The sequence below is a fragment of the Taudactylus pleione genome, unplaced genomic scaffold (assembly GCF_031769625.1).
Source record: "Taudactylus pleione unplaced genomic scaffold, aTauple2 ptg000585l, whole genome shotgun sequence".
Taxonomy (NCBI): domain Eukaryota; kingdom Metazoa; phylum Chordata; class Amphibia; order Anura; family Myobatrachidae; genus Taudactylus; species Taudactylus pleione.
The window spans coordinates 4,830,939-4,850,122 of NW_028284987.1; the positions used below are offsets into that span (position 1 = coordinate 4,830,939).

General features: G+C 43.1%; 1 protein-coding gene across 1 annotated transcript in view; it reads left to right on the forward strand.

Moving 5' to 3' along the window:
- Positions 1-19,184, forward strand: part of AKAP10 (A-kinase anchoring protein 10) — a 94,333-nt gene that overhangs the window by 14,370 nt on the left and 60,779 nt on the right. The window contains exons 2-4 of the mRNA XM_088453665.1: positions 7,633-7,677; positions 10,648-10,830; positions 18,391-18,945. Coding sequence (XP_088309791.1) covers positions 7,633-7,677; positions 10,648-10,830; positions 18,391-18,945 — 783 coding nt within the window. The remainder of the gene's footprint in view (positions 1-7,632; positions 7,678-10,647; positions 10,831-18,390; positions 18,946-19,184) is intronic.

Consider the following 19,184-nt stretch of genomic DNA (forward strand, 5'->3'; position numbering starts at 1 on the left):
AAATTTATCTTTGATGTAAATATGAATTCAAAAGGGTATGGACACATAAGGGGCATTTCAGTTCAGTGATGAAACTGTGTAAAGAAAACCTCCACAGGCGCTAGAAAAAATAAGTGGAATCACCAGTAGTTGTATAAAGGTAGTGTAGATCTTTGTGTTATATCCTCCAGGGGTAAACATCGCTTGAGGTAACTATAGTCATATGGGGTCAATTCAATTAAACATGATGTGAAAAGCCCCAGGAACGGGTTCCTGAAGCTAATTAATTGTTTCCCTAGCGCCCGGCACTAATTGGGAGATGCCGTTTAGAGTGCCTTAAGCCGAGTGTTTAGGCGCGCTAACCGGCATTTTCCAACTAAAGTCCGGGCTGCAATGTTAGCGCCGTGCTAAGCTGAAAAACAGCATTTGGCCGGCACTTTAGTAGGAATTTTGCTCGCACCCTCAGGAGGGTGCTAGAAGAAGTCCTTTAATCGGGCTCACAGCATGGTCGGTTAAACAGCTCTGGGAACTTTGGTTCGCAGGAGAAGAAATAAAATTTGCTTTAAGCAAGTCTAATGGAGCATACACACGGTCAGATTTTTCTTCAGATCTGAACGATAACTATTTAAAAAATCGTTCAATCGTTCATATCTGAAGGAAAATCTGACATATCTGTCAGTTGAACGATGCGCGTTTCCGATGGTCAGATAACGATATCTGACATCTGATGTGTTTGCAGTCAGACTTGGACGATTCCATTCATTTTAATGCAGTCAAAAATCGTTCATATCTTTGGTAAAATCGTTGATCTGACAGATCTGACGTGTGTATGCTCCATAATTAGACAAACTTTTCTGTTCTTTCCATAGGATTGTCTACTTTTAAACCTTTTATGTATACAAACTGTCATGTTGATAAAATTGGAATGAGTAACAGTCTGAGAAACTCATTGTAATTTCAATTCTCTCATTGGCTCTCTGACAAATGTGCGCCTTACCATTGACATGGTTTATTGTATTATTTAAAGTCATTGTTTCCACTGTTTCTGGGAATACCATCTGAGTACCTGCTGTAGTGCTGCTGCTATTAGACTGTATGAGATCATTTTAATCTCCTGCTTTTTATGAATCATCTATATAATAAGCGAGAAAGTATGTCTGTCTGTCCGTCTTTTATGACCTAGCTACACCAAGTTTGGCATGGTCGTGTAGTTTGACCAGGATTAGGTTTTTGCCTAGGTTTGAACTTTGTCAGGGCCACACACTATCACACAATCCTTAAAAATTGGGGACAATCTTAAATTATACAGAAAAAAAAACAATGCCAAGTGCTAATAAAACTTATGTATAGCAGCAACTTACCTAGCGAGCCTGTGTTAGCCCACTAACAGCTGAAAAATCAAAACTACATATAAAACAATGGTATTGCGCTAGTGATATTTCTTAATCTAATAGGATTGTCAAATCCTGAGATGGCAGAAAAAATTAAATTTAAGACACCACTTATATAGTAATAAGCTTTATATAATAGTAATTTTAAAACCACACAATTACATACAATAAAATAACTGCACATCTATACATTCATATATCACAAAGTATTAAAATAGCTAATATAAACTTGCAAATAGCTGCCAATATTTATCAATGGTGGCTGGATGTTCGTAACATCTCTATAATGACCAATAATAAGTGTAGGAGATTTCTACTCGGCAAAAGGAATTTATATTACCAGTGGGATTCCGGCTTTTTGATTCCAAACACTTCTATATAGCCAAAGTTTGTAGAAAGTTAAATCAGTCTCACACCACATAAACTTCAAAGGTCTCCGCAGCGTTCAATGAACTAATAGCACCTCCAGGTATTTGCAACTGCGGTCCACACTCCCGATCACTTCGTGAGAGCTCAACTCGTATGCCACAGTGTAACCAGTGAGTTTGTAGCGCTTCCAATGTGGCATGTAATTATGTGGTTTAAAAAACTACTATTATATTATATATTTATATATTAATTATATTAATATATGTGGCGTCTTAAATTAAATTTTTTCTGCCATCTCAGGATTTGACGATCCTATTATATTAATAAGTATCACTAGCGCAATCTTAAATTACACAGGTTCCAAGGCTGGCACCAGTGGAAACTGGCAGTCTGCCAAAAACCTGTGAGAAAGCTACAAAAGTATAATTTTATCTTCAGTCTGAGCAAACTTGATGACTCGTGCAAGTTCATATTAAAAGCAGAGCCTCTGTGTTTGCAAGGGCGTAACTAGAACACATACATTTGCCACCACACATAGCCCATTCGTGGTATGCCACACAGTAGTACCCCTTATACACATTGTCACTCAGTAGTAGTGCCCCTTATACATTATGCCACACAGTAATGCTCCTTACACATTATACCACTGAGTAATGCTCTTTACAGATTATGCCACATAGTAGTAGTGTCCCATATAACACATTATTCCACACAATAGTAGTGCCCCTTACACATTATGCCCCCTCCAGCAACTTACCTCTCCGTGTCCCTCCAGCAGCCTCTCGTCTCCCCCTGTGTGCCATCAGCAACCGCAGGTGTGCACTTGAGGGGGGAACACCAGCTAATTGCCTCTGCCTGCTGGTGTGCCAGCTGCAGACCTGGACAGACAGCACCTGTGCAATTTGAATCTGGCATTGGTAGTGAGCCAGACGGAGCTCGTCCAGCGGCAGCTAATTAGGAGCCGCCACTGCTGATTGCCTGCCGGTCTGAGAGCTCTGATTGCCTTTCGACCGGCGACGCTGTCACTCCATGACTGCCTATCAGTGCGCCAGCTGTAATCAGCTGGTGGGCCGGCACCACATCAGCATAGCTGACACCCGGGCCCCCCTCAACGGCCCTGATTGGACCGGCCCACGTTGTGTATGTACGTGTGTGTGTGTGACTGGGTGCAGAGGTTGCGGCAGGCCACAGAGGCAGCTCAGGCACCATAGCAGCCACGCCCCTTGCACCCACAGTGGTTATGCTACTATTTGCATGCATGTTAGTAAACAGTGGGGTCCTTAATGGAATGGGGTTATAGGCGTCGACAATGTAAACAAATAAAGGCTGCAGGTGGTCTTCAGGGTCCAGTCTTCGACCCAGGCAATGCCGGGTATCCCAGCTAGTTACTAATAAAAATTGTTGAATTTTATTTGGTTCGCAGAGCGTGTAGTCTACACTATTACTATAGTTACCTCAAGCACTGTTTTTGTCATACTTTCTCAGTGGTGAAACTGCAGGATATTACAGATAAGAAACATTGCTTATCTGAGTTCCCACCTCTGCAAAAATAAGAAATGTTTGACTTTAATACCTGGAAGTGTGCACAGCTCCAGCGTGACCGGAATGAAAGCTGCCACAATCTGTTGGTGTAAACATCCTAATACCTCCTAGCTCATAATGCAATTAATTTGCCTAAAATTGTGTAGGAATGCGTATTATGTAGAAGGTTTGTGCAATTAGTCCTAATATCTGACTATTATTATTAGCATGTGCACTTAGGTCTTATGGCATAAGGGTTAGATTGAAATGAGTGTAAAGAGGCCTAAATGAAGGGCGTATATTAACGTCAGACTGAAACACAGACCCCTTTGTTCAGGTCTCTCACAAGGTCTTGTTTCTTGAGGATTAGCACTAAGACATTAATACTGCACACAACATTTTTCCATACTGAATATAGATATTACATGGGGAAAAAAATCAAATCCTTGTTCTCAGCGATTTTATGATTTAATTTTTAAATGTACTATTTGTACAGTAAAATGCATGAATTTTGTTATAGAACATTAGCTTTGTAATTTTTATTAGTTTCCCAACAAGCCTTCTCCAAGCATGTGATGTGTCTTTGTGAAAGGCTTATTCATAACCTGGTCTGTTTAAAAGTGACTACAATCCCCCAACATGATATCTCGCACTCACTTCACCCAGTAAAGCTGGGCACACACTTATACGATCTATCGACCGATATAGCGGTCTGACACGGATCGGAACGATATATCGTACACATCGTATAGTGTATATGCCCAATCGTTAGTTCACTGCCGTCGTTCATTGAATTGTTAATTCTGCTGTGCTGAACATCAGGCCGACGCAGTGTCACATGCAGCATATAATAATACATTGTGTCGGCATACGCCGGATCATGTAGTGTGTATGGCGACGCTCTGTATCGTTACTTCGCATCACCACATCACTGGGTCGCACTGTCGTTTTGGGGTCTAACCATCTTTTGGATTTGGCTCAAGAGCTGGCACTGGGAAGTCGTCTTCAGTTATTCCCGCTCTTATCCCATAATAAAATCCTAACTCTGTATTAAATTAAGTTTAATGACAAAAAATGTATCTCAGCTTATTCATATAAAGGTAACAAAAAAGATAAGCTGGTATACAAATCAGTATAGTTTAACCATCGTCTAACACACAGTAGGAATAAGAAGTGGTGCATTAAACTGAGTGTGTTTTTCTGCCGAGATCTAGAGCTGATGGTTATATAACATGGATACATTGCGAGGTTGTGATATATCTATAGCTTCCTTATGAGACTAGGAGGTAAATTTACTAAAGTGAGAGTTTTTAGAAGTGAGTTTTAAAAGTGATGTTGCCCATAGCAACCAATCAGATTCTAGCTATTATCTTCTAGAATGTGCTAGTTAAATTTTAAGTAGAAGCTGATTGGTTGCTATGGGCAACATCACTTTTAAAGCTCACTTCTAAAAACTCTCACTTTAGTAAATTTACCCCTAGTAGTGGTCATTCTAGCAGTCTGCACCAGTTCTTGTTTACTGCCTGGAGTGTCTCTATCTGCTCTGGTGATTCTAGCACACTCATCTGATGCAGCAAACTGCTAAGATACAGATCAGAGTGTGCTAGAAGCACCAAAGCAGAGAGCGACACCCCAGGCAGGAAAGAGGAACTGCACGGGTTGTGAAAGGTGCAGGGTGCTAGAATGAACACGAGACTAGTATTTTTATTGAGGACACATTCTATGTAGCTAGTTACCTTGATTACAAATTTATATAGCAACCTTCCTCAAGTATGTATTGTAATGATGTATGTGATCTTTGAGCATGTGAGGTTATAAACTATAATTGGCTTGTCCACTGGACACGGGCCTCTCTGCAGAAACAACTAGGTCTCTGTATACAGTCAGGTGCATAAATATTGGGACATTGACAGAATTTTCATATTTTGGCCTCTTTTCACAACCACAATGGTTTTGATATGAAACAAACAAGATGTGCTTTAACTGCAGACTTTCAGATTTAATTTTAGGGTAATTACATCCAAATTAGGTGAACGGTGTAGGAATTACAACGGTTTCTATATGTGCCTCCCACTTTTTAAGGGGCCAAAAGTGATAGGACAAACTAAACAATCCTAAATCTAACTTTCACTTTTTAATACTTTGTTGCAAATCCTTTGCAGGCAATTACAGCCTGAAGTCTGGAACGCATAGACATCACCAGACGCTGGGTTTCATCCCTGGTGATGCTCTGCCAGGCCTCTACTGCAAATGTCTTCAGTTCCTGCTTGTTCTTGGGACATTTTCCCTTCAGTTTTGTCTTCATCAAGTGAAATGCATGCTCAGTCGGATTCAGGTCAGGGGAATGACTTGGCCATTGCATAACATTCCACTTTTTAGCCTTAAAAAACTCTTTGGTTGCTTTTGCAGTATGCTTCGGGTCATTGTCCATCTGCACTGTGAAGCGCCGTCCAATGAGTTCTGAAACAGTTGACTGAATACGAGCATATAATATTGCCCGAAACACTTCAGAATTCACTCTGCTGCTTTTGTCAGCAGTCACATCATCAATAAATACAAGGGAACCAGTTCCATTGGCAGCCATACATGCCCACGCCATGACACTACCACCACCATGCTTCACTGATGAGGTGGTATGTTTTGGATCATGAGCAGTTCCTTTCCTTCTCCATACTCTTCTCTTCCCATCACTCTGGTACAAATTGATCTCTGTCTCATCTGTCCATAGGATGTTGTTACAGAACTGTAATGGCTTTTTTAGATGTTGTTTAGCAAACTAATCTGGTCTTCCTGGTTTTGAGGCTCTCCAGTGGTTTACATCTTGTGGTGAACCCTCTATATTCACTCTTGTGAAGTCTTCTCTTGATTGTTGACTTTGACACATATACACCTACCTCCTGGAGAGTGTTCTAGATTTGGCAAACTGTTGTGAAGGGGTTTTTCTTCACCAGGGAAATAATTCTTCTGTCATCCACCACAGATGTTTTCCGTGGTCTTACGGGTCTTTTGGTGTTGCTGAGCTCTCCGGTGCGTTCTTTCTTTTTAAGAATGTTCCAAACAGTTGATTTGGCCACACCTAATGTTTTTGCTATCTCTCTGATGGGTTTGTTTAGATTTTTCAGCCTAATGATGTCTTGCTTCACTGATAGTGACAGCTCTTTGGATCTCATATTGAGAGTCGACAGCAACTGATTCCAAATGCAAATGTCACACCTAGAATCAAGTCCAGACCTTTTACCTGCTTTAATTGTTAATGAAATAATGAGAGAATAGCCCACGTCTGTCCATGAAATAGCTTTTGAGTTGATAGTCCCATTACTTTTGGCCCCTTAAAAAGTGGGAGGCACATATAGAAACCATTGTAATTCCTGCATCATTCACCTGATTTGGATGTAATTACCCTCAAATTAAATCTGAAAGTCTGCAGTTAAAGCACATCTTGTTTGTCTCATTTCAAAGCCATTGTGGTGGTGAATAGAGACCAAAATATGAAATTCTGTCAATGTCCCAATATTTATGCACCTGACTGTACATCCATATACATTAACCCCTAGTTCATTTGCGCTGATGGAACCGCTGACACAGTGACTGATCAGGTAAGCTATACAGACTTACCAATCGGACGCTCAATGTGTGTTCCCTGACATCACAACTGGGTGGGCATGTGAGTTTGCCCACCCAGTTGAGCTGTTGGTCACCGGCGGTTCCTGCAGCAAACGTATCGATGGTCGGCCCGTACACACAGCCCGATGCGCCGTTATATCTGCAGATATATTAGTCATCTGCTGTGCTGCACAGCAGTTACTCATATATTTTGCAAACGTCATGAATATATATATATATTTATATTATTTTCCTAATTGTTGATTAGGCAATAGTTTGCTACTTATTTTTTTGTTACATTATCTCACCCATTATGATTAACCTTCCTTTGAAAATTCAAGATAATAAATATTTGTAGTTTCCAATCAGATTTTGTCGCTGGACAATGGGAATGAAAAGGAAGATTGTTTGTGTGCATACTCCCATGGTGTGACTGATTGTCATTTGTGTGGAAGCAAGAGAGCGTTTATGGGATGGCTGATTTGGTTGCCTGGTCATTTCATTAATGATGCTATACATGGACAAATAATACTCATATTTGACTTTTCATCTAACAAACTGTCCATTTGCAGATAATTGCATATGTAATGTACCATTACTTACTGGCATATACAGTTCATAAAGGCATTGTGTTGCTGTAATCTATTTCCTGGTAACTGTGCCCGTCCATATCCCCTTACCTACTGTTATGACATTACTGTATAGCAGCAACATAATACCAATAACTTATTTTAACCAGCAAATTGTATTTTCTTTTTATATTTTGCAGTCAAAGGAAAAGATCAAGAAAAGCCAGATGTTAAAATATTTAAAGGTAATGCCTTTATATTTCCTAAATCTTTTGCCTTATACAGTAGCTTCTGTAATTTTTCTAGCACAACCTGTAAAATGACAGGGAGTAGCTGATTGGTTGGCACTTTCCCTCTCTTTCTCTCTCTCTGCTTTATCACTCCCCATGATTTGATAAATCTCCCCCTTTGTTTAGACTGTGAAAGTATAGCAAAGCGTTAAGTACAAATGTGAAACCATTCTATATATTATGTGTGGTCATTTTCACATAATCACATTTTTAATGAAGAGCCATATATGCATCCTTGCAGGCTGTTCTTCTTATTTCCTAAAGTTTTACCTGTCTGCTGTATTATAAAAATAATTAGAATAATCTGTACATGCACTTTAATAGCTGTATCTTACTTGTCCCTTGCCAGTCGTGCCATCCTTTTTATAAGCTGTGGCAAAGGTGCTCCATTAATTAACCCTTTATTTTATCCTGGTGATCTAATCAATATTAAAGTGTATTTGTCATTTTGAATTACTACCATAGTGGTTGAACGAAAGTTTCAAGCATTTGGATGTTTAGTACAGGTTTTGTGATCCGCATCTGAGCTCTCACAAGCAGGATTCCATGGTAGTAACGTGTGTTGTAATCTATTGACGTCCAAGAATTTTCTATTTCCCGAATGCCAGTTGAATTTTTTTCTACCCTCCCCATATTGCATATACAGTGGTACTGTATAGGAGTTTTTTCCCCTTCCTGATTTCTTCTATTTTTACACAGTTCTCGCACTTATTTGTTTCAGAGCCCAAGTAAATACAAAATACAGTTTTTAATTGATTTCATTTATTGAAGAAAAAAAGCTATCCAACACCTATATTACCCGTGTGAAAAATTAATTGCTCCCCTAAACTGTTTAGTCTTTAGCAGAAACAACTGCATCCAAACCCACACATCACTCTTCTTTGCAGAATTACTTTAATTCAGCTACATTGGTGGGTTTTCGTGCATGAATTGCTTGATAAAGGTCCTGTCACAGCATCTAAATTCAGGACTTTGAATAGGCCACTCCAAAACCTTACATTTATTATTTCAATCATTCACAGCTGGATTTGCTTTTGTTCTTCAGATTGTTGTCTTGCTGCAGAACCCAGTTGTGCATGATCTGGGAATGACGACCAGAAAGTCTCAGAATTTTCTGGTAGAGAGCAGAATTCATGATTCCATCAATTCTGACAAGTTGCCCAAGTACTGAAGCAGCAAAGCATCCCGACATCATCACACTACCACCATTATGTTTGACTGTTGGTATGATGTTCTTATTGAGGATTGCTGTGTTGGCGTTACATCAGATGTAACAGGACCCATGTCTTCCAAAAAGTTAGATACTAATCCGCCACAGAACATTAGCCCAAAAGGCTTAGGGGTTGTCAATGTGGCAAATATGAGACAAGCCTTTAAGCTCCTCTTGGTAAGCAGTGGTTTTTGCCTTGCAACTCTCCCATGGATACCATTTTTGCCTGGTCTCTTTCTTATATTGGAATCATAAACCCTGACATTAACTGAGGTGAGCGAGGCCTGCACTTCCACAGATGTTTGTCTGGGTTGTTTTGTGTCTTCCTGAATGAGAATGTTGATGGAAGAATTTTGGTAGGCCAACTACTTCTGGGAAGAATCACCACTGTTCTAAATTTCTATAGTGTCAGAGTCCCGGATTATTGGAAATTAATTTGTAACCCCTTTCAGACTGATATATTTCAATAGCTTTCTTTTTAATGTCTTCTGGAATTTCTTTGGATCGCAGCATACTGTGTTGCTTATTAAGACTTTGTAGCCAACTTCATATTGCTGGAAAGGTTCTTTTTCAGTGCTGTTAAGATTCAGCAGGGCTGGCAGTAGTCAAGCCTGATTGTGTCAAGTCTAATTGAACCCAATTGTCAATTCAATTTGGTTCATTGATGGAATGAACAACGATTTGGCTGATTTGGGCAAATCGGAACGTCAAATCGAGCATATCGTGCAGCAGTGTGTATTCCCGACTGCACACTCACGCGGCTGCATGGCCAATTACACGCTATTGCATGCAATGCTATACTTCTTAATGAAGGACGTGTCATTAAATCTTTTTACCAGCAATATCATTTGGGGTGGGGCGAAAGGAAATTGCCTCCTCCATCAGCACAATTGCCAGTCGTACAAGTATGTAACCGGCCTAACTACACCTTGAAAAAGAGCTCCATAGCAGCTCGAAGCGCGTTGGTGGATCTTGCATGCTGTACTTCCATTTGGACTTTACCTGTGGGACGGTCCTGCCTATTTGGAGAAAATTTGTGGAGCCTATACAGGGTAATCCGGACTTACCCTGTATTCTCAAACATCCTGTGGCTCCATATCTTCTATTGGGTAGGATCCTCTCTGTGCGTTACCTATACACCCAGCACTTATATCATTATAGAGCACTTTGGATTTTGTGCAACATAACATCATCCAGGATCTTTTCTGTGCAATATTATACTTAAGCACTTTATATTGTCATACAATATTCTGTGACATTATCCAGGACTTTTTGTGCAATATTATATCCAAACACTTTATACTATTTTGTAGATTTCATGTATATTTTAATTTTTTTAACACTTTTTAAATGTCTCTAATAAAATGCTTTTAAACGTTTTTAATTAGTATTTTTTCGGAGTTAATATAAGAAAATGTTTTTTTTGTGTCTGTGCGCCAAAAGATTATCACTACTGTTTTATTTGAATAACTAAGGGAGCAGTTACTAATTTCACACAGGGCCAGTTGGCGTTGGATAACTTTTTTCCTTCAATAAATGAAATGATCATTTTAAAAACTGTATTTTGTATTTACTTAAGTTGTCTTTGTATTATATTCAATTTCGTTATCTGAAACAATTAGTGTCACAAACTAGCAAAAATAGAAGAAATCAGGAAGGGGACAAAAAACTTTTCATGTCTCTTTATAATTATATGAATTGTATCTGTGTTCCAGATCCAGCACCAGTACATTCCCCATCAAGAAGTCCGAAAAACAATGCCTTACTGGAGGCTGCTGGACCAAGCCATGTGGCTATCAACGCCATATCGGCCAACATGGATTCTTACTCAAGCAGCCGGACAGCTGCCCTCAAAAAGCAGCCAACTCACATGGAGGCTACACATTTTGGGGACCTTGGTAAAACATGGCTATTCATTTGTGGTTGTTGGTACTGAGTGGGAGTATACATATGATTGTCTAACATAACAATTCAGTTTACAATCAGATGTTTGAGCACAACTGCAAAATATATATATATAATATTTATTTTTGTGTACTTAAATAACTTTTCCACCACAGACTTACATTAGTTTATATACTTGTACATCTTGTAAGCTTGTTTGATCGTAGTCATCTTTACATTTTGTGTCATGTTGCTAAATGTACTACGATCATCTATGTTGGCGGCAGAACCCAAGGGTTTGGTGCCATTGTAGGCATTTGGGAGGAGATTATGGTATAAGGGGTCTATTTACTAAGCAGTGTTAGGAGACAGAGTAGAAAGTGATAAGGTGCCAGCCAATCCGCTCCCAGCTGTCATGTCACAGGCTATGTTTGAAAAATGACAGTTGGGAACTGATTGGCTGGCACATTATCACTTTCTTATCACTTTTCACTCTGTTTCCTAACACTGCTTAGTAAATAGACCCCTAAGTGAGGGAAGGAAAAGCACATGAGGGAAGAAAGCCCTGCTCGTGAGAGCTTACATTCTAATTCAGAGGGGCAGACTTTTACAAAATACACTTGCTTTATTTTCTGTCTTCTACACTTTTGAGCCATGTCTTTATAGTATCAGGGAATGTGGTTTATTTTTTTCTTCAAGGTCCATAGGGGATCCACAGGGATACCATGGGGGGTGTGTGGTTGTAGTGATCCAGGCACCAAACAGTTAAGCTTTAGCTCTCAGGATGCCTCGTTTGGTGCTGGGCAGGATCAGTCACACCTTTTTATAACGGGGACTGCTTTAGCAGCCCAAGCTTTTTCATTTTATTAGTTTTTTTTTCCTGTCATCTGAGCAAGCAGCAAGGTGTCCTAATGGACACCTGTGCCGCTGCTCCAACTACCTCTGCCGGAGCTGCAACACCAGTAAGTGATCTGGTGATTTCGGTGGGCGCCAGCGAGGCAACGGAGAAGACCCAGGGCTGCAGCTAGGCAACGGAGAAGATCAGGTAAGGCGATTCCCCGCTTGTGGGGAATCGCATGTTGGCAGTCCTTACTTCCGGCGATGGAGACCCACCAGAATACGCTGTAGAGTGGCGACTGGTGCGTCTGCTCCCCCACTAGACCACCGGGACGGTTTAAAGCCAGGTGATGACAGCAGCACCCGGTGGTTGATGCAACAATAGGGGAGGTAGGTTCTCCCCCGGCAGGCCCTCCCTCAGCCCAGAGCGTGATCCCTCACAAGAGTTTTCCCGCTTCTGAGCTGCTCCTCCTACTTGTCCTCCTCCTATATGAGACGCTCAGTAGCCATTACTCAATGCTTTTCTGAAGCTACAGGTCTCAAGAGTGTCGGGTCCGATCTCCCTCTATACCTCTCCCTGGGGCCAGGTTATACAGCGCACAAATCCTACCAGCCCTTGGAGGCCTGATATACTGTCTTAGGCCCTGATTCAGAAGCGCTCGCTCTGAATCAGGGCTGGCCGGTGTTTTTTTTTCCCCCGGTCTCCCGCTAAGCTGTGGGCGACCACCCACAGCTTTAGCGGGCGGCCTGGCGACGTTTGCAATTATCGCGACCAAGGGGCTTGCGATGAGACCCTTGAGGTAGGGTCTCGTCCACCGCAAGCCCCAGTGAACTTCCTGCTCTAATAGAGCAGGAAGTTCACTACTGACATCACACGTGATGTCAGCAGGGCCACCCACAAACAGCAGGTGTTCCTTTGGAAACGCCTCAGTTTGTGCAGCCTCCCTCCCGACCCGCCTACAAAACGGGGCGAGCTGTCGATCAACATTGACGGCCGGCCCGTCTTGTAGCGAGCCCTGGAGCGAGTGGTTTCTCACTGCCCAGCCATCGACCCGCTTGCGAGCAGGTCTGAATCAGGCCCTTAAACTGTCTGGCTGTTAGTTATATCTATCCCTGCTGCTCTTTCTTAAACCCTTAACTACCAGGTGTGTAGGGGTTAATTATTACTTCACATTTACTTGTATTTGTGAAGGGTGTCGCATTGCATTGTTAACTAGACACTTATTGTGTACTACTTATTGGCTATTTCTATGTCTTCCAAAGGCAAGGAAAAACAGGAGGCTGAGGCCCCTGTGCTGGTTACATGTAAATCCTGTTTTGCGGGCTTGCCCTCTCAGGATTTCATGCAGGAGGGTCTATGTGCTAATTGTTATAAATCTGCTCACCAATCCATCTTACCAGCCCCGGTATATGAACCACCCTGGGTGTCCTCCTTATCCCAGGTTATGACGCAGCTAGTGGATCGTTTATCAACTCCCATTCTGCCTCCTACCATGGGGTACTTACAGATGTTAAAAGCTACTATGTCTGTACCCCCATATGCATTCTCCTTTGATGGATGTTTATGCCCATCAGAATATGGCTCAAACGTCTGCCGCCTCTCAGCAAAACTTACAAGTGGGCAGACCTTTAGCCACCAAAGCACATAGGCGGACTGTATCATCCTCTCAGTCCACCTAGCTTTCAGATTCTGACGCGTCATCTGAGGAGGCAGATGACGCTCAAGATTTTCTCTCTGAGTAACGCTCTGGTGAGGAGCACCGTCAATCACCAGTGGATGTTCCTGCTTTAGTGAGGGTGGTTAAATCAATCCTAAATATAGAGGATGATGAACTGGCCCCTAAGCCTAAAACCCTGATGTTTAAACATCAGAAGGTGATTAAGGCGGAATTCCCTCAATAAATACAGCTCACTGAGCTCATGGGGTACTCCTGCCAAGCGGTTCCAGGTCTAAAAAGACTAGCGTCTTTTTACCCTCTCCCTACTAAGGAATGTACTAAATGGGAAGTCCCTCCCACTGTTGATTTGCATGTGAAACGCTTAGTCAGAAACTCTACTCTGCCTTTACAGTCTACATCCTCCCTTAAGGATGCCACAGATAGAAAGCTAGAAACTTGTCTCAAGTCAGTCTACTCATTTTCTGACACTATTACTAGGCCAGCTATGGCTGCGGCCTGGGTGGCTAAGGCTATCGAAGGATGGGCAGGGGCACTGGAAGAGAGCCTGCCATCAGAAGCTACCAGGGAACAACTGGCCTATATCTCCCATATTCAGGATGCGGCCTCTTATTTGGGAGAAGCTGCGTTGGATACTGGCCACCTTGCTTCTAAGGCATCTGCGACCTCGGTAGTCGCACACTCGGGTCCTTTGGCTACGTTTCTGGAAGGCAGAAATGGGATCCAAGAAGGTACTTGAATCCTTACTCTTCTCTGGAGACAGGCTGTTTGTCGCAGAATTGTACAAAATTGTGGCTACTGTGGCAGCCTCAAAGTCTGCCTTTCTGCCATCAGCAACTGCCCCTAAGCCTAGGCTGTCCTCTTATCGGTCCTTTCGCCCCCCAGGGTAAGGCAAGAGGACAGTCTTTTCCCAGGCAGTCTAGTTCGCTTAAGACCACCAAGCCGCGAGTCAAGCAGCCTTGGTCGTCCAGACGTCCAGCTTCCAAGCCTGACGACGAATCTTTATGATGGGGCAGGCCTCCTTTTTTGTACATGTCTCCCATCAGACCCTGTCAGGGTACTGGCCCTCCAGGAGGCCATTCACTCATTGATGCGTTCAGGTGTGATAATACCGGTTGCTTCGGCTCAGAGAGGAACTGGTTTTTATTCCACTCTATTTTTGATTCAGAAGCCGAATGGGTCTCATCGGCCTATTCTTTATCTCAAACCTCTCAACAAATTTATCAGAGTGCCCAAGTTCCGCATGGAAACTTTACGATCAATTGTCCTGGCAATGGAGCCTGGGGATTTCAAGGTTTCTCTGGACATTCAGGATGCATACCTGCATGTACCTATTACTCCAACCCACCAGCAGTTCCTACGGTTTGCTGTTCTGCAGCAACATTACCAGTTTCGGGCACTACCCTTTGGTCTGTCAACAGCCTCTCGGGTCTTTACCAAAATAATGGGGGCACACCTCCCAGGGAGTCTGAATCCTGCCATACCTAGACGACCTCTTAATCTTGGCACACTCACCGGTTGTATAACAATGCCGTCTCCAGCTGACCATGTACTGCCTGCAAACACACGGCTGGATCATCAATTCGAAAAAGTCCTTCCTATCTCTGACACAGCGGATGATACATCTGGGGGCACTCCTGGATTCTTAAATACAGAGGATCTTTCTGCCAGCAGACAAGATTTTGACACAGTTGCGTGTGCGCAGCTTGCTCCACAATCGGAGGGTATCCATTCACTCAGAAATGCAAGTCCTGGGCCCTGTGGTGTCCATATGGTGGAATACGCCCAGTTCCACTCCAGGCCTCTGCAATAACTGATTCTATCCCGGTGGAACGGACAGTATAATCCTCTCTCTGGAGGTTCGGCTTTCCCTCTAATGGTGGCTACAGATGTCCCATCTGGCCAAGGGTCGCCCCTTCTGGATTCCAGATTGGGAACTTCTCACGACATATGCCAGACTTTGCGGTCGTCATTCCTTTCAGGGACTGACAACTCAGGAAAGTCGCCTGTCCATAAACATTCGAGCAGTGTACAGAACACTCACTCAGACACAGGATCTCCTCCACGGCAGGCTGGTCCAGATCCAGTTTGACAATGCAACTGCAGTACCGTACCTCAACCATCAGGGAGGCACGTGAAGTCAGTCAGACACGTGGGCAGTGGCAAACATTCTAGTCTGGGCCGAAAGTCATCTCTCAGCAATCCGGCAGTGTTCATTCCAGGAGTCCTCAACTGGGAAGCAGACTTCATAAGCCATCAGGACATACACACTGGAGAATGTGCTCTCCATGCGGATGTCTTTCAACTCCTGGTGGACAAATGGGGCCTGCCATACGTAGACCTTGTGACCTCACATCACAACCACAAGGTCCCCAGGTAAGGGTCCAGGACCAGAGACCCCTCAGCCACCTTCGTGGACACTCTGGCAGTGAGGTGGGACTTTAATCTCGCATTCCTCCGATCTCCCTCCTGCCGAGGGTGCTTCAAAAGTTCAAGCATGAAGGTGGCACGGTGATATTAATAGCCCCGGCCTGGCCCAGGCGACATTGGTTTGCCGACTACGGAGTCTCTCCATAGACACACCGTTTCCTTTGTCTCTACAGCAGGATCTACTAGCACAGGGTCCTTGCTGGCACCCGGACCTACTTCGTCTGTCTTTGAACGGCGTGGCTCTTGAGTCCATGCTTTTTAAGAGCCAAGGGTTTCTCTCACTCTGTGGTCCAGACAATGCTCACGTAAGCCTGCCTCATCCCGCTTCTATCACAGAGTTTGGCACTCTTACTTTCAATGATGCTCCCCCAGAGGCTAAGACCCTACAGTTTTTAGGATCTCCCGGGTGTTTGCTTTTCTCCAGGCTGGGTTAGACCTTGGTCTCCACCTGGCCTCCCTTAGAGTTTAGGTTTCTGCTCTGTCAATCTGGTTCCAGCGAAGGATTGCTCCCCTGCCTGATGTTAGAACATTCTTTCAGGGGGTTCTACATCTTCAACCTCCTTTTATCCCTCCGGTAGCTCTGTGGGATTTGTCCTTGGTTCTCAGGGCTCTACAGGCTCCTTCTTCCTGCAGGGTATCTGATATCTGATTTGGCAGCGCTCTCCTATCGCTCCCCATTCTTGATGGATGGGTACCTCCCCTAAGGTGGTATCCCGGTTCCATTTGAATCAAGAGATTGTGGTTCCGGCCTTCCAGTCCTCGGATCTATCTGCAGGTGAAGCTTCCTTGGATGTGGTACGTGCTCTAAGGATCTACGTGGATCGTACAAATTCCTTGAGGAAATCATATTCTCTCTTTGTCTTCTATGGCTTTCACAAGCGAGGCTGGTCAGCTAACAAACAGACTCTGGCTTGTTGGCTCCGCATGACAATCTCCTAGGCCTACACACAAGCTGATCGTCCTGTTCCAAACATGGTTACAGCACATTCTACTCTGTCTGTGGGACCCCCATGGGCGGTTCGACGTGGCGCTTCTGCTGAACAGCTATGCAAGTCAGCCACATGGTCTTCCGTCCACAACTTTCTCAGGTTCTACGGCTTTTTATAACTTTCCCGCTCAGGATGTTTCTTTTGGGCGTCGGATTATTCTTTCTGCTCAGGAGCGTCCCCACCCTTAGGGAAACTTCTATGGGACATCCCCATGGTACCCCTGTGGATCCCCAAGGACCCTGAAGAAGAAATGAATGGTAGACTTACCTTTTTGTTAACTTTTTCTTCAAAGTCCATAGGATCCACAGGGTGCCCACCCTGACGCACCTGGCCTCATTGGGTATTTTTCTCTCTTGATAACTTAATCCTTCATTTTCTGGGAGAGTGTTTCTTGAGAGTAATGTTCTAACTTTTCTTCTTTCCTGCTGGTGCCTTGGGCTTATTTACACAACTGTCTGCCTGTGGCTGGGGGCGGGGTATATGTGGAGGCGGACCAAGGCATCCTGGGAGCTAAAGCTTAACTGTTTGGTGCCTGGATCACTCCAACCACACACCCCATGGTATCCTTATGGATCCTATGGACTTTCGAAGAAATAGAGTTAATTGTTGTTGCCATCATATATGACACAGCATTTTCTAGATACAATATTATACCACACATAAATTTATATCCAGTAGCCTTTAAAAATACATTTATTTGCATGATTATATAAATACATAAAAGAGCAGGAGAGTGACGTAAATATGTAAAAATAGAAGGATGGGGAGATGCACACCAGTAAAGTAAACAGCCCCTCTAGGAATTTGTTACATTATGTTAGCTAACCCAATTTTCTCCATAAATAACAGTGTAGGAAAGCTGCATAACTCATCTTTCCCACCTCTGTTTTTGCTTTGGTCTGGAAATGTCTACTTGGCCCGCTATCCTCATGTAACCTACAGATGTGTACTCCTACCCGCTATCCTCATGTAACCTACAGATGTGTACTCCTACCCGCTATCCTCATGTAACCTACAGATGTGTACTCCTACCCGCTATCCTCATGTAACCAACAGATGTGTACTCCTACCCGCTATCCTCATGTAACCTACAGATGTGTACTCCTACATCTAGCCTCAATACGACACACAGATGTGTACTCCTACCCGCTATCCTCATGTAACCTACAGATGTGTACTCCTACATCTAGCCTCAATACGACACACAGATGTGTACTCCTACCCGCTATCCTAATGTAACCTACAGATGTGTACTCCTACATCTAGCCTCATGTAACCTACAGATGTGTACTCCTACCCACTATCCTCATGTAACCTACATATGTGTACTCCTACATCTAGCCTCAATGCGACATCGTATATAGATTCAGGAACCCCCCTCACTGCATGCCATAGGGAGAAAACAACTTTATTTAAATTGGCTGCAGTTTGTAAGCCATGATATGATTCAATAATAATACAATTGAAGGAATAGGTTGTTTAAAATCTTGTAATGAGGCCAATAGAAACAAATGAGTAAGGAGATGTGACCGAACAATGTAAGTTGTAATAAAATTGTATTGTAATTGTAGATTTTGTTATTGTATTTTAGTTAAATAAATGTTATTAATCTTTGAAAAAACTGTTTTGGTTCTGTCATTAGGTCGTTCATGTTTGAATTATGAATCCCAGGAAGCAAAGTCGAGCCTGTCCAAGACTCTGGAGCAAGTGCTACAAGACAACGTGGCTCTCCCTTATTTTATCCAGTTTATGGAGCTCCGCAGAATGGAACATTTAGTTAAGTTCTGGCTAGAGGCTAAAAGTTTTAACGCCACTACCTGGTCCCGAATAAGAGCATACAGTTTAAACACAGTCAAGCACAGCTCTTTGGCAGAACCAGTATCACCTTCTCCAAGGCGGCCTGACTTGTCAGTAACACCACCACCACCTATATCTGTTAATCAGCAAGCCCAAGATTGCTCTAAAGTTCCACAACACACATCCAGGTTGAAAAGATTGGATCCCTCAGTAAAGCAGAGCAGTGCTTCAAACTATTTACAGACTAAACAGGAGATAAATAGCACACCAGCTATTCAACTGGAACTGGCCAGCGATGACACCTTATCCCCCTATGAGCAGTCTTCCATGCTTACCGCACCAAACAGAAACAGCCTGACACACGAAGGACTGAAAAACATGTCACAGAAGTTAATGAAAAGTAAGTTAACTATTTGCAAAGTGTACAAAGACTTGTTTTTCGCTTGTGTGATACAGATCAAATACTGTGTGCAAAGTAGAATGCAGTACGGCAGTGGTTCCCAAACTGGGTGCCTTAGGGCACTTGCAGGGGTGCCTTGGTTTGGTGGTCCAGTACCAAATAAAATGATTTTTAGTCAGTGTGATAGGCAAAACCAGTGCTAATAGCTGCCAATAAAAAAATGTGGACAAAAAGAAGCG